Source organism: Neoarius graeffei, chromosome 25, assembly GCF_027579695.1.
Source record: "Neoarius graeffei isolate fNeoGra1 chromosome 25, fNeoGra1.pri, whole genome shotgun sequence".
Classification (NCBI taxonomy): Eukaryota; Metazoa; Chordata; class Actinopteri; order Siluriformes; family Ariidae; genus Neoarius; species Neoarius graeffei.
In genome coordinates, this window is record NC_083593.1 from 3252205 (window position 1) to 3265718 (window position 13514).

At 39.4% G+C, this 13514-nt stretch overlaps 2 protein-coding genes across 5 annotated transcripts in view; both read left to right on the forward strand.

Annotated features, from left to right (window-relative positions):
• Positions 1-13514, forward strand: part of LOC132873435 (protocadherin beta-15-like) — a 246338-nt gene that overhangs the window by 37965 nt on the left and 194859 nt on the right. Inside the window, exon 1 of one of the 4 annotated variants that reach the window (XM_060908991.1) lies at positions 859-3402. The exons of the other annotated variants lie outside the window; for them this stretch is intronic. Coding sequence (XP_060764974.1) covers positions 991-3402 — 2412 coding nt within the window. The 5' untranslated portion in view covers positions 859-990. Of the gene's footprint in view, positions 1-858; positions 3403-13514 lie in introns of those variants that run through there. 4 annotated transcript variants of the gene reach the window in all.
• LOC132873750 (protocadherin beta-16-like) lies at positions 5473-7923 on the forward strand. The gene has a single exon (XM_060909558.1). The coding sequence runs from the start codon at positions 5485-5487 to the stop codon at positions 7921-7923; it is 2439 nt and encodes an 812-aa protein (XP_060765541.1). The 5' UTR covers positions 5473-5484.

Here is a 13514-nt window from a genome sequence, read left to right on the forward strand (position 1 = left end):
TAAAGAATTATGCGTGCAATGAAGCAGCTCGAACTGTCTTTTAACAAGCTCAGGTTTGTTCTTGGTTTTAATGATTAGCAGGTGAATTCATGCCTTTATGTAATATACAACCGATTTCTATAAAAGTCATAAAATTGAGATAAAATGATTCAGCAATGTCAGGGCGGAATTATGGCTCTCAGTTTTGCTGATATGTCAGGCCACATTCCATACTTGTCATTTATCATTTAGGAAATTCACACAGTCACACAACTTTTTGAATTATTATTCATAGAATTTGTTAAAATTCTTGTTTTGTCGAGCATTCTTCTCGGACAATTTATTTAAAACAACCTGCTTGACACTTTTATAAAAAAGCTACAAATTTTCCTTTTTGATGATTCCTTAACTCTGGACAGACTCCAGCAATGAAAGAAACGGAAATCAGGTACTGCAGTTTATTGTCTTTTAGTTAACACTATTTTATTAATGATGCTTGAGGTTATTTGTGACTCGGAAAACAGATATACCTACTTTTTCGCTTCTAAAAAAAGAGGAAAGAGTTTTCAGCTTCAGCACTGTTCTTGTGGACAGCACAAGCCCTCTGCTGCAGACATGAGAAAATGCTTAAAATGATATTTTTACTGAATGACTTTACAGCTTCAGTCTGGGTTAAATAAATAAATAAATAAATAAATGAATGAATCCATGAGGATATATCCTACATAGATATGTTGTTGCCGTGATTTGCTGAATAATTGATATGTGCAGTAAAATAAAAATGCTCAGAGCGTCGCTGTTGACCATCACTTGCACATGCTCCTAAACCTTTCCACCCATCAGTTCAATATTCAGCTGCTGACATCAACAACAGCAACAACAAGCGCGATACAAAACAGACTAGTCGACTTGTTCTCTTCGGAGAATGGATTTTTAATTATTTTTTCACATTTAATTAATTTAATAAGGTGAAGTGGAATTATCCAAGTGGGGAATATCAGCTCTTCAAATATGGCATGCAGGATGCTTTCATTCCGGTTGTCTTCTCTCCTCATGGCGCTTCTTTCCTCCCTTTATCCTGCCGCCCATGGAGACCTGAGCTACACAGTTCCAGAGGAAACGAAGGCGCACTACGTGATTGGAAATATTGCAAAGGATCTCGGAATAGATGCTACAAAATTAAAAACACGAAAGGCCCGAGTTGAAACAGAGGATAGCAGCAAGCGGTATGTGGATATTAATTTTAATACTGGGGAACTGGTCGTATCAGAGACAATAGACCGGGAAAAGCTTTGTGGCTCGAGGCTGAACTGCATTCTGAATTATGAACTCGTTTTAGAAAATCCGCTAGAACTACATCGCATTTCTCTGAATATTCAGGATATTAATGACAATGCGCCAAAATTTCTCAATGAGAGAATCAGCTTTGAAATCGCCGAGTCTGCTGATAAAGGGCAGCGCTTCCGTTTGGATGAAGCTCACGATTATGATATCGGACTAAACGGAGTTAATGGTTATTCCCTCCAGAAGAACGACCATTTTGTTTTGTCTGTGAAAGAAAATAAAAACGGACGGAAATACGCGGAGCTCGTGCTGGAGAAAGAGCTGGATCGCGAACAACAGAAGGATATAGACTTGATTCTTACCGCAGTGGATGGCGGGATTCCTCAGAGATCAGGGACTGCTGTAATCCACATCACTGTGCTCGATGCTAATGATAATGTTCCGGTGTTCAGTCAGGCTGTGTATAAAGTGATTTTAGCTGAAAATGCACCGATAGGAACAGAAGTCGTTACTGTGAGCGCGGAAGATGCGGATGAAGGAGCAAACGGTGCAGTGACATATGAATTCAGCCATATAGCCCATAATGCAGCAGATTTTTTTATGATTGATAAACTTACTGGACAAATTAGGGTCAATGGAGATATTGATTATGAGGCGGAAAAGTATTATGAAATTGGAGTCCAGGCTAAAGATGGATCTGGTTTAGCATCGTCTTCAAGTGTTATTATAGATATTACTGATGTCAATGACAATGCTCCAAAAATTATTCTTAAATCTCTAAATAATCCTGTGCCTGAGAATATTATTGTAGGCACTGAGGTGGCCATTATTAATGTTCAGGATAAAGATTCAGGAGATAATCGACAGATCCGTTGTTCAATTCAGGGAAATGTTCCTTTCAAATTAAATCCATCCATCAAGAACTATTTTTCATTAGTAACAACAAGCATGATCGATCGAGAGATTGAAGAAGATTATAACATATCAATCACAGCTACTGATGGAGGATCTCCACCTTTATCCTCATCCATGACAATTCATCTAACTGTGTCGGATATCAACGACAATCCTCCTGTATTTGAACAGCAATCCTACACTGCATATGTAACAGAAAATAACAAACCAGGAACATCTATTAGTTCTGTTAGTGCAAGAGACCCAGACTGGAGGCAGAACGGTACAGTGCTGTATTCTCTGGTGCCCAGTGAGATAAATGGTGTTGCAGTGTCCTCCTTTTTATCCATTAACTCAGATTCAGGAGTGATCCATGCTGTGAGGTCATTTGACTATGAAAAGTTCAGAAACTTTAAAGTCCAGGTTGTAGCCAGAGACAATGGTTCTCCTCCACTCAGCAGCAATGTGACTGTGAGTGTGTTCATCTCAGATGAGAATGATAACTCTCCACAGATATTATACCCTGCTCCAGAGGGAAAGTCTTTCATGACTGAGATGGTCCCTAAAGCTGCTCTCTCTGGCTCTCTTGTCTCCAAAGTGATCGCTGTGGATGCCGACTCTGGACAGAATGCATGGCTGTTGTATCAGATTGTCAAATCTACTGATCCGGGACTTTTCACTATCGGTGTCCATAGTGGAGAGATCAGGGCTCAAAGGGACATTACTGAATCTGACAGCATGAAACAGAACCTCGTTATCTCAGTGAAAGATAATGGACAGCCGCCTCTCTCTGCTACCTGTTCTGTATATTTACTTATTTCTGATAACCTTGCTGAAGTTCCAGAACTCAAAGAGACGTCTTATGAGGAGAGCAATTCCAAACTGACTTTTTATTTGATCATCGCGCTCGTTTCTGTTTCCACCTTCTTCCTGACCTTCATTATTCTGATCCTGGCTGTGAGGTTTTGCCACAGGAGAAAGCCCAGACTGTTGTTTGATGGAGCAGTCACCATTCCCAGCGCGTATCTCCCTCCCAACTATGCAGAGGTGGAGGGAGCTGGAACTCTCCGCAGTTCTTACAATTATGACACGTATCTAACAACAGGATCACGCACCAGTGACTTCAAGTTCATCACATCTTACAATGACAGCACTTTGAGTGCTGTTGGAACTCTGAAGAAGAGTCAGGATGAGGTTTTAGGTCCGTGTTTGATTACACTTAACAATACAGGAGAAGGAGATGAGGTAAGAAATCTCAATTTGCTTTGGCGGTTATTTTTTTGGTATAATTACGTGGTTGGTGGTTCCCTCTGTAAAACTGCTTCAACTAAACAGACTTTAATGTAGGAAGGTGGAGTTGAATGGGTATAATTATTTACAGGGATAAAAAAAAAAGCTCCCTGCTTTTGTAATATTGTTTGCTGTCATATTTGCTTTTGAATTCTGCATTTTGGGCTGAATAAGCTAGAACATCACATCATAGCATGTGATTACCTCTTGTACTGTTATTAAAAAAATATTTGCATTGAACTTGCTCTCTGCAAATATTACTGAAGTATAATAACACTCAAAAATCAGGAATTTTCTGTGGAGTATAATTTGATCAAGTCATGTTTCTTGGGCTGAAGATTTAAGTTCCTGTGCTGCTGAATTGAACTGACCTGAACTATCATTTCCACATTCCAGCCATTTGCTGTTCCTTGTTGTTTTCTTGTTTTGAAGAAAAAAATCCTCTTAAACATGCCAATACTTTAATGGTCACTCCATGCCATTCCTTGCAAACCGTTTTTAACATCTTGCTTGTACACATTGGGGAAACCCAATGTGGACTCCAGTGTGGATTTAATGAGGATTGGATGTTATTTGTGTTTTGTAGGTTTCTCTACAGGCTTCAGGTATATGCCAGTAAAATAGGTCAATGTTTCCTTTACTGGATCATGGGTGTGGCTTGATATTTGCTCCCAATGGGTGTGTAGTATATACTTATACACTTTTACTGCTCTGTCCCACTCTGTCTAATGACTCACTCAGCTAATGAGTCAAAGCTGCTGCTGCGTAGCACATTTTCATGATACTTAATTTATTATAACATCTCTTATTTTTATCATGTTTCCCCCCTCAATTGCTTGAAAATGACAAACATACTTGCTCTGTCTCATTTAGGTCTCAGCAGTCCAAATACTCTTGATTTTGGTGTTTATATTTTTGCTCAATTTTTGTGTCATTATAATTAAACCGATGATGCCTAATGTGTGTTGTAATGTGAAAAGTGAAAATTTAAGCATACACTTATTTTACAGAACTTTGTAGCGCTTGTCATCCTCAATACATTATGAAGAATTATACGTGCAATGAAGCGGCTCGAAGTGTCTTTTAGCAAGCTCAGGTTTGTTCTTGGTTTTCATGATTAGCAGGTGAATTCATGCCTTTATGTAATAAACCACCAATTTCTTTAAAAGTCATAAACTTGAGATAAAATGATTCAGCAATGTCAGGGCGCAATGGTGGCTCTCCGTGGTCCTGAAATTTAAGGCCACATTCCATATTCACTTGTCATTTATCATTTAGGAAATTCACACAATCAGACAACTTTGTGAATCATTCTTTTTAGAATTTGTTAAAATTCTTGTTTTGTTGAGCATTCTTCTGGGACAATTTACTTTAACCAACCTGCTTGAAACTTTTATAAAAGTTGCTACAATTGTTGCTTTTTGATGATTCCTTAACTCTGGAAACACTCCAGCAATGAAAGAAAAGGAAATCAAGGACTGCAGTTTATAGTCTTTTAGTTAACATTGTTGTATTAATGATGTTTGATGTCATTTGTGAAACGGAAAACAGATATAGCCACTATTTCGCTTCTAAAAAAAAAAAACCGAAACAGTTTTCAGCTTCAGCACTGTTCTTGTGGACAGCACGAGTCTTCTGCTGCAGACATGAGAAATGCTTAAAATGATGAGACTTTTACTGAATGACTTTTCCGCTTCAGTCTGGGTTTAAAAATAAAGTAAAAAAAAAAACCACTTGAGGATATATCCTACATAGATACGTTGTTGCCGTGATTTGCTGAATAATTGATATGTGCAGTAAAATGAAAATGCTCAGAGCGTCGCTGTTGACCATCACTTGCACATGCTCCTAAACCCTTCCACCCATCAGTTCAATATTCAGCTGCTGACATCAACAACAGCAACAACAAGCACGATACAAAACGGACTAGTCGACTTGTTCTCTTCTGAGAATGGATTTTTTATTATTTTTCTACATTTAATTAATTTATTAAGGTGAAGTGGAATTATTCAAGTGGGGAATATCAGCTCTGCAAATATGGCATGCAGGATGCTTTCATTCCGGTTGTCTTCTCTCCTCATGGCGCTTCTTTCCTCCCTTTATCCTGCTGCCCATGGAGACCTGAGCTACACAGTTCCAGAGGAGACGAAGGCGCACTACGTGATTGGAAATATTGCAAAGGATCTCGGAATAGATGCTACAAAATTAAAAACACGAAAGGCCCGAGTTGAAACAGAGGATAGCAGCAAGCGGTATGTGGATATTAATTTTAATACTGGGGAATTGATCGTATCAGAGACAATAGACCGGGAAAAGCTTTGTGGCTCGAGGCTGAACTGCATTCTGAATTATGAACTCGTTTTAGAAAATCCGCTAGAACTACATCGCATTTCTCTGAATATTCAGGATATTAATGACAATGCGCCAAAATTTCTCAATGAGAGAATCAGCTTTGAAATCGCCGAGTCCGCTATAAAAGGGCAGCGCTTCCGTTTGGATGAAGCTCACGATTCTGATATCGGACTAAACGGAGTTAATGGTTATTCGCTCGGAGAGAACAATCATTTTAGGTTATCTGTGCAGGATAAAAACGGACGGAAATACGCGGAGCTCGTGCTGGAGAAAGAGCTGGATCGCGAACAACAGAAGGATATAGACTTGATTCTTACCGCAGTGGATGGCGGGATTCCTCAGAGATCAGGGACTGCTGTTATCCACATCACTGTGCTCGATGCTAATGATAATGTTCCGGTGTTCAGTCAGCCTGTGTATAAAGTGGTTTTAGCTGAAAACGCACCGATAGGAACAGAAGTCGTTACTGTGAGCGCGGAAGATGCGGATGAAGGCGCAAACGGTGCAGTGACATATGAATTCAGTCGGATTGCTGATAACGCAGCACAATTATTTAAGATTGATAAACTCACTGGGCAAATTAAGGTCAATGGAGATATTGATTATGAAGAGGAAAAGTATTATGAAATTGGAGTGCAGGCTAAAGATGGATCTGGTTTAGCATCGACTGCAAGTGTTATTATAGATATTACTGATGAAAATGACAATGCTCCAAAAATTACCCTGAAATCTCTGAAAAATCCTTTGCCTGAGAATATTATTGTTTCCACTGAGGTGGCTATTATTAATGTTCAGGATAAAGATTCAGGAGATAATCGACAGATCCGTTGTTCAATTCAGGGAAATGTTCCTTTCAAATTAAATCCATCCATCAAGAACTATTTTTCATTAGTAACAACAAGCATGATCGATCGAGAGATTGAAGAAGATTATAACATAACAATCACAGCTACTGATGGAGGATCTCCACCTTTATCCTCATCCATGACAATTCATCTAACTGTGTCGGATATCAACGACAATCCTCCTGTATTTGAACAGCAATCCTACACTGCATATGTAACGGAAAATAATAAACCAGGAACCTCTATTAGTTCTGTTCGTGCAAGAGACCCAGATTGGAGGCAGAACGGTACAGTGCTGTATTCTGTGGTGCCCAGAGAGATAAACGGTGTTGCAGTGTCCTCCTTTTTATCCATTAACTCAGATTCAGGAGTGATCCATGCTGTGAGGTCATTTGACTATGAAAAGTTCAGAAACTTTCAAATCCAGGTTGTAGCCAGAGACAATGGTTCTCCTCCACTCAGCAGCAACGTGACTGTGAGTGTGTTCATCTCAGATGAGAATGATAACTCTCCACAGATATTATACCCTGCTCCAGAGGGGAAGTCTTTCATGACCGAGATGGTCCCTAAAGCTGCTCTCTCTGGTTCTCTGGTCTCCAAAGTGATCGCTGTGGATGCCGACTCTGGACAGAATGCGTGGCTGTCGTATCAGATTGTCAAATCTACTGATCCGGGACTTTTCACTATTGGTGTCCATAGTGGAGAGATCAGGGCTCAGAGGGACATTACTGAATCTGACAGCATGAAACAGAACCTCGTTATCTCAGTGAAAGATAACGGACAGCCGCCTCTCTCTGCTTCCTGTTCTGTATATTTACTTATTTCTGATAACCTTGCTGACGTTCCAGAACTCAAAGACACATCTTATGAGGAGAGCAATTCCAAACTGACTTTTTATTTGATCATCGCACTTGTTTCCTTGTCCACCTTCTTCCTGACCTTCATTATTCTGATCCTGGCTGTGAGGTTTTGCCACAGGAGAAAGCCCAGACTGTTGTTTGATGGAGCAGTTGCCATTCCCAGCACATATCTCCCTCCCAACTATGCAGAGGTGGAGGGAGCTGAAACTCTCCGCAGTTCTTACAATTATGACACATATCTAACAACAGGATCACGCACCAGTGACTTCAAGTTCATCACATCTTACAATGACAGCACTCTGACTGCTGGTGGAACTCTGAAGAAGAGCCAAAATGACACTTTAGGAACAAACTTTATGACACTTAACAATACAGGAGAGGGAGATGAGGTAAGGAAAGTCTGTTTTCTATATGATTAAATTTTACATCATATCATCTGTAATCAGATTATATTTAGTATAATTTTCTATTGTCTGATAAAGTATGATGAGAATGACAGTACCTGTCTGACTTTTATAAATCTCTCGTTTTCACTGAGGACAAACATATGCTTCTGCTGTTTTTTTTTTAATAAATAAAGACTATTTTAGTTGTTCGTGCCTAAAGTCATCACCTTTATCCTGCTGATCTGGCGGTTAAAATATATCAGAGATCTTGTAGTATTATGTTGTTGAGTTTTGAAATATTTGTCGTTAGTATAATAATTTCTGTTCATTCATCTGGTTTTAAAATATCACACAGTTTCTTTTAAACAAACCCTGAAGACCACTGAAATTCCACCACTTTTGAAGAAAATGTTATCTTGCTAAATGATTCATCAAACTTTGTTTCCCTTTTACGCAAGGGTCAGTTTGTTAAATCAAAACATTATTCCACCGAATCCGGTGGTTTTGCTATCATTAGGCTTTCAAATGAGTATTTCCCTTTTTTGTATTGTTTTATTATGATGACTTGTGTTGACAGTTTCTCCAATTAAATGTAGAGATTGACGTTTGGGATTTTTGAGTGAGTTTTTTAATGATTATAGAGCGGCAGCTTCATTTTAATATGTGCAGCGACTCAGCTTTAACCACGTGATCAGTGATGACACTTTCCACAAACACAACTGATATTTTCTCATGGTGCACCTTTACTATATTATTATTATTATTATTATTATTATTATTATTATTATTATTATTGGTGTTGTTGGTGGTAAATAAAAGCGCGTCTTTCTCGACTGTGGCAGTGCGGTGTAAATGCTCTTAGCGTCGCTCTTTACCAGCTTTCTGTATTAAAATTTCAACCCGCCCTTTAATGCAACGGAAAGAGAGAGAGAGAGAGAGAGAGAGAGAGAGAGAGAGAGGTGCGTTTATCAATGCTTCCATACATCTGTGTTAGGAGCTGAAACAAACTGCTGGCGATCTGAGACAAAAATACACGTTTTTATTTCTACTTGGAATAATATTTTGTGGATACAATGAGGAGGAGAGAGCTGATGATCTGGCTTCCTTTCTTTGCTTTGCTTCTTGCGCTCCATTTCACGAATGGCGATCTGAGCTACTCGATTCCAGAAGAAATGAAACGAGGACATGTTTTCGGTAACGTTGCAAAGGATCTCGGACTCGATGCTCAAAGTCTTGTTGCTCGAAATGCGCGCTTGGATGCTGATGGTGTCAGTAAGCGTTTTACTGAACTCGACTCGAGGACCGGAGCTCTCATTGTGTCTGAGGCCGCAGACAGAGAGGAGCTTTGCGGCTCGCGGCCGACGTGTCTTCTCAAATACGAGCTGGTGCTTGAGAGGCCACTCGAGCTGCACAGCGTTGTTGTGAATATTGAAGACGTAAATAATAACGAGCCACAGTTTCCCAATGAAAAAATCAAACTCGAAATCCGCGAGTCGGCAGGTAAAGGAACATCGTATTTCTTAGGTGAAGCCCATGATGCCGATTTAGGACAAAACGCAGTGCAAGGATATTCACTTCAACAAAACGGACATTTTTCCTTACATGTTCGGACTAACTCCGATGGAGGAAAATATGCCGAACTGGTCCTTGATAAAGAATTAGATCGAGAGAAAGAACAGGAAGTTAAGTTGTTCCTGACAGCTTATGATGGTGGGAATCCATCACGGTCGGGCACTGCGGTTATACATGTTACTGTACTGGATGCTAATGATAATTCTCCTGTGTTCAGTCAGCCTGGATATCAGGTAAAGCTGCCGGAGAATTCTCCTGTAGGCACCGTGGCAGTGAGAGTCAGCGCCACGGATGCAGATGAAGGTGCAAATGGAGAGGTCACATACGAGTTTAGTCGACTGTCTGAAAGGGCTGCGAGACTGTTTTCACTCAATAATATGAATGGGGAAATTAAAATAACTGGCTCTGTTGACTTCGAGGAAGAATCGTACTATGAAATGCGTGTGCGAGCAAAAGATGGCCTCGGTTCAGCCTCTGATGTAAAAGTGGTAATAGAAGTGACTGATGTCAACGATAACAGTCCTGATATAATCGTAAAGTCTCTCACCAATCCCTTCCCTGAAAACGTTGCTCCAGGGACAGAGGTAGGTATTATTAATGTTCAGGATGAAGACTCTGGACAAAATCGCCAGGTGCATTGTTTCATTCAGGAAAATGTTCCCTTTAAATTAAATCCATCCGTAAAGAATTATTACTCCATAGTTACAACGAGTGAGCTCGACCGTGAACTGACTGCAGATTTCAATTTAACAATCACTGCAACAGATGAGGGAACCCCAACTTTGACTTCATCTAAAACTATTCATTTGTCACTTTCTGATGTCAATGACAACTCTCCTGTTTTTGAAAAGCAGTTCTATACTGCTCATATTGCGGAAAATAATAAACCAGGAACCTCTATTAGCTCTGTTAGTGCAAGAGACCCAGACTGGAGGCAGAACGGCACAGTGCTGTATTCTCTGGTGCCCAGTGAGATAAACGGTGTTGCAGTGTCCTCCTTTTTATCCATTAACTCAGATTCAGGAGTGATCCATGCTGTGAGGTCATTTGACTATGAAAAGTTCAGAAACTTTAAAGTCCAGGTTGTAGCCAGAGACAATGGTTCTCCTCCACTCAGCAGCAACGTGACTGTGAGTGTGTTCATCTCAGATGAGAATGATAACTCTCCACAGATATTATACCCTGCTCCAGAGGGGAAGTCTTTCATGACTGAGATGGTCCCTAAAACTGCTCTCTCTGGCTCGCTGGTCTCCAAAGTGATCGCTGTGGATGCCGACTCTGGACAGAATGCGTGGCTGTTGTATCAGATTGTCAAATCTACTGATCCAGGACTTTTCACTATCGGTGTCCATAGTGGAGAGATCAGGGCTCAGAGGGACATTACTGAATCCGACAGCATGAAACAGAACCTCGTTATCTCTGTGAAAGATAACGGACAGCCGCCTCTCTCTGCTACCTGTTCTGTATATTTACTTATTTCTGATAATCTTGCTGAAATTCCAGAACTCAAAGAGATGTCTTATGAGGAGAGCAATTCCAAACTGACTTTTTATTTGATCATCGCGCTTGTTTCCGTGTCCACCTTCTTCCTGACCTTCATTATTCTGATCCTGGCTGTGAGGTTTTGCCACAGGAGAAAGCCCAGACTGTTGTTTGATGGAGCAGTCACCATTCCCAGTGCGTATCTCCCTCCCAACTATGCAGAGGTGGAGGGAGCTGGAACTCTCCACGGTTCCTACAATTATGACACGTATCTAACAACAGGATCACGCACCAGTGACTTCAAGTTCATCACATCTTACAATGACAGCACTCTGACTGCTGGTGGAACTCTGAAGAAGAGCCAGGATGACACTTTAGCAAAAAACCTTATTACACTTAACAATACAGGAGAGGGAGATGAGGTAAGGAAAGCTTGTCCTGACCTTTTCTTGTATGTTTGTATGTGTCTATGGCTCGTGTTACTGATACTGATTTGATCTCCATCTGATTTTTGTTTCAGACTTTATTCCTTCCTGTAAGATGTGATTAGGTTGGCCATATATATATATATATATATATATATATATATATATATATATATATATATATATATATATATATATATATATTTTTTTTTTTTTTTTTTTTTTTAATTTTTTTTTCCCTCATGGTTCTTTGCTTGTAGAATAACTGTGATAGCTGCTTGATGCATTTACACACAGTGTGCCTGATGTCCAAGAGGCTCTTAATTTCATTTTTGGTTTATAGCTCAGAAAATATTCAACATGGGATTTATCAAAAATGCTGTAGACCAATAAGAATTCTGTAACTTCAGATCAAAATGTCACACTGCACTTCATATTACATTCTATAATTTTTTTGCCCTTTGTGCTTGGTCCAGATTGGCCACAGGCCACAGGATGTTATTGGTTTATTTCCACTCAATTGGACTTTTTAATTATTTTGTCCCACACAACTTGTTTTGGGGAATAGTTTATGTTCTACCATGCCAGTCAATGAAACACAGTCTCACGAAGTGCTTCTTTGGTGATTTTTGTGCTGTACTACATTATGATTACCTGAACTCCATGATACACTATCTGGCCAAAAGTATGTGGACACCTCACCATCATTCCCATATGCACTTGTTCAAAATCCAATTGCAAACTTGCTCCCCTTTCCTGTTATAAGAACCTCAACTCTTCTGGAAAGGCTTTTTACTAGATTTTGGAGGATGGTATGACAATCCTATATGCTGGTGTCTGTGTAATGTATGATATATCATCACTGATATATAACTTAAAAGTTTATATATAACTTTTAACATTTGAATCCAAACTTCATGTCTTCTGAACAACAAATGCTGTACACAGAACCCCCCCCCCCCACACACACACACATTTTCATAAAACTAAAAAATTCATGAAACTTTCAAATTTGTTCTCTGTCCTTTTGTATAATTTGTACTTTGATTAGACATGTTCTCAATACTGTCAACTTTCATTTTCTCCTGGCAACATACTTTAGTGGGAAAAAATAATGAGAGTAAATAATCCACTTCATTCACGTTCATTTCACCTGTGACTGAATCTGTAACAAGCCTGTTCCTGATGTATTATGGAAATTTCACTAAAATAAGCAAGAATATATTAGTCCTTTGGAGCCCACTGATATGAGGCACCCATGATCATCACTGAGAAAAACAAGAAAATGTATGGATTAAAGAAGCTTTCTTTAAATTGGATTTATCAATTGTGAGTTTAACTTTTGCTTAGCCAACAGGTAAAATGCAACTAAAATGATCATCATTATCTAACACGATCTCCACCTACCATAGATTGTGCAGAAATATGAGAAATCTTCTTCCAAAGTTTCCTGTTATGTTTCGCTTTGTTAAGGTCATTGATATTGAGACCGGACCATTGGTATATATTGTCTCACTACAATTTTCTCGATCTTCCTCTGTTCCATTTGCCTTCCATCATGCCTTTAACACAGATCTTAGCAAGTCATTTTTCTGCCCATTTTACATGGCCAAAGAGTTTGAAGGTTTTGCACTTCATTACATTCATTATGGGAGTCATTTGAGTAGCTTCGAGAAGATGCTCAATTTTGATGTGGTCTGTTAACCTGTGGTTTGTCATGAACCTCAAAATATGGTTTTGAAAGGTCTCTATTTTTCTGCATAGGTATGTCATCCAGTTTACACATTCTAGTCCATAAAGACGACTGGTAAAACATATGTGTTGTAGAACTAAAATGATAATATCGGTTAAAGTTTACTGAGGTTCACCATGGATTCTCCTGGAAACAAAACAAGTGTTGCCAGGGAAAACAAACCTCGCCTGGTAGCATTTATGATGAATATGAAGGAAGATATCATGAAAAAAAGATTTTGGCCTTTTTGGTGACCTTGACCTTGATTTTGACCTTGTGTGTGAACATACTTGGTCACTAAACATGATCATGATTCTGATTCTCTGCTGCTCTCAGCCAATCAGAACACACCGTACTGCTATCAGCCAATCAGAACACACTATACTGTTCTCACACCCGGTGTTACACTCTTA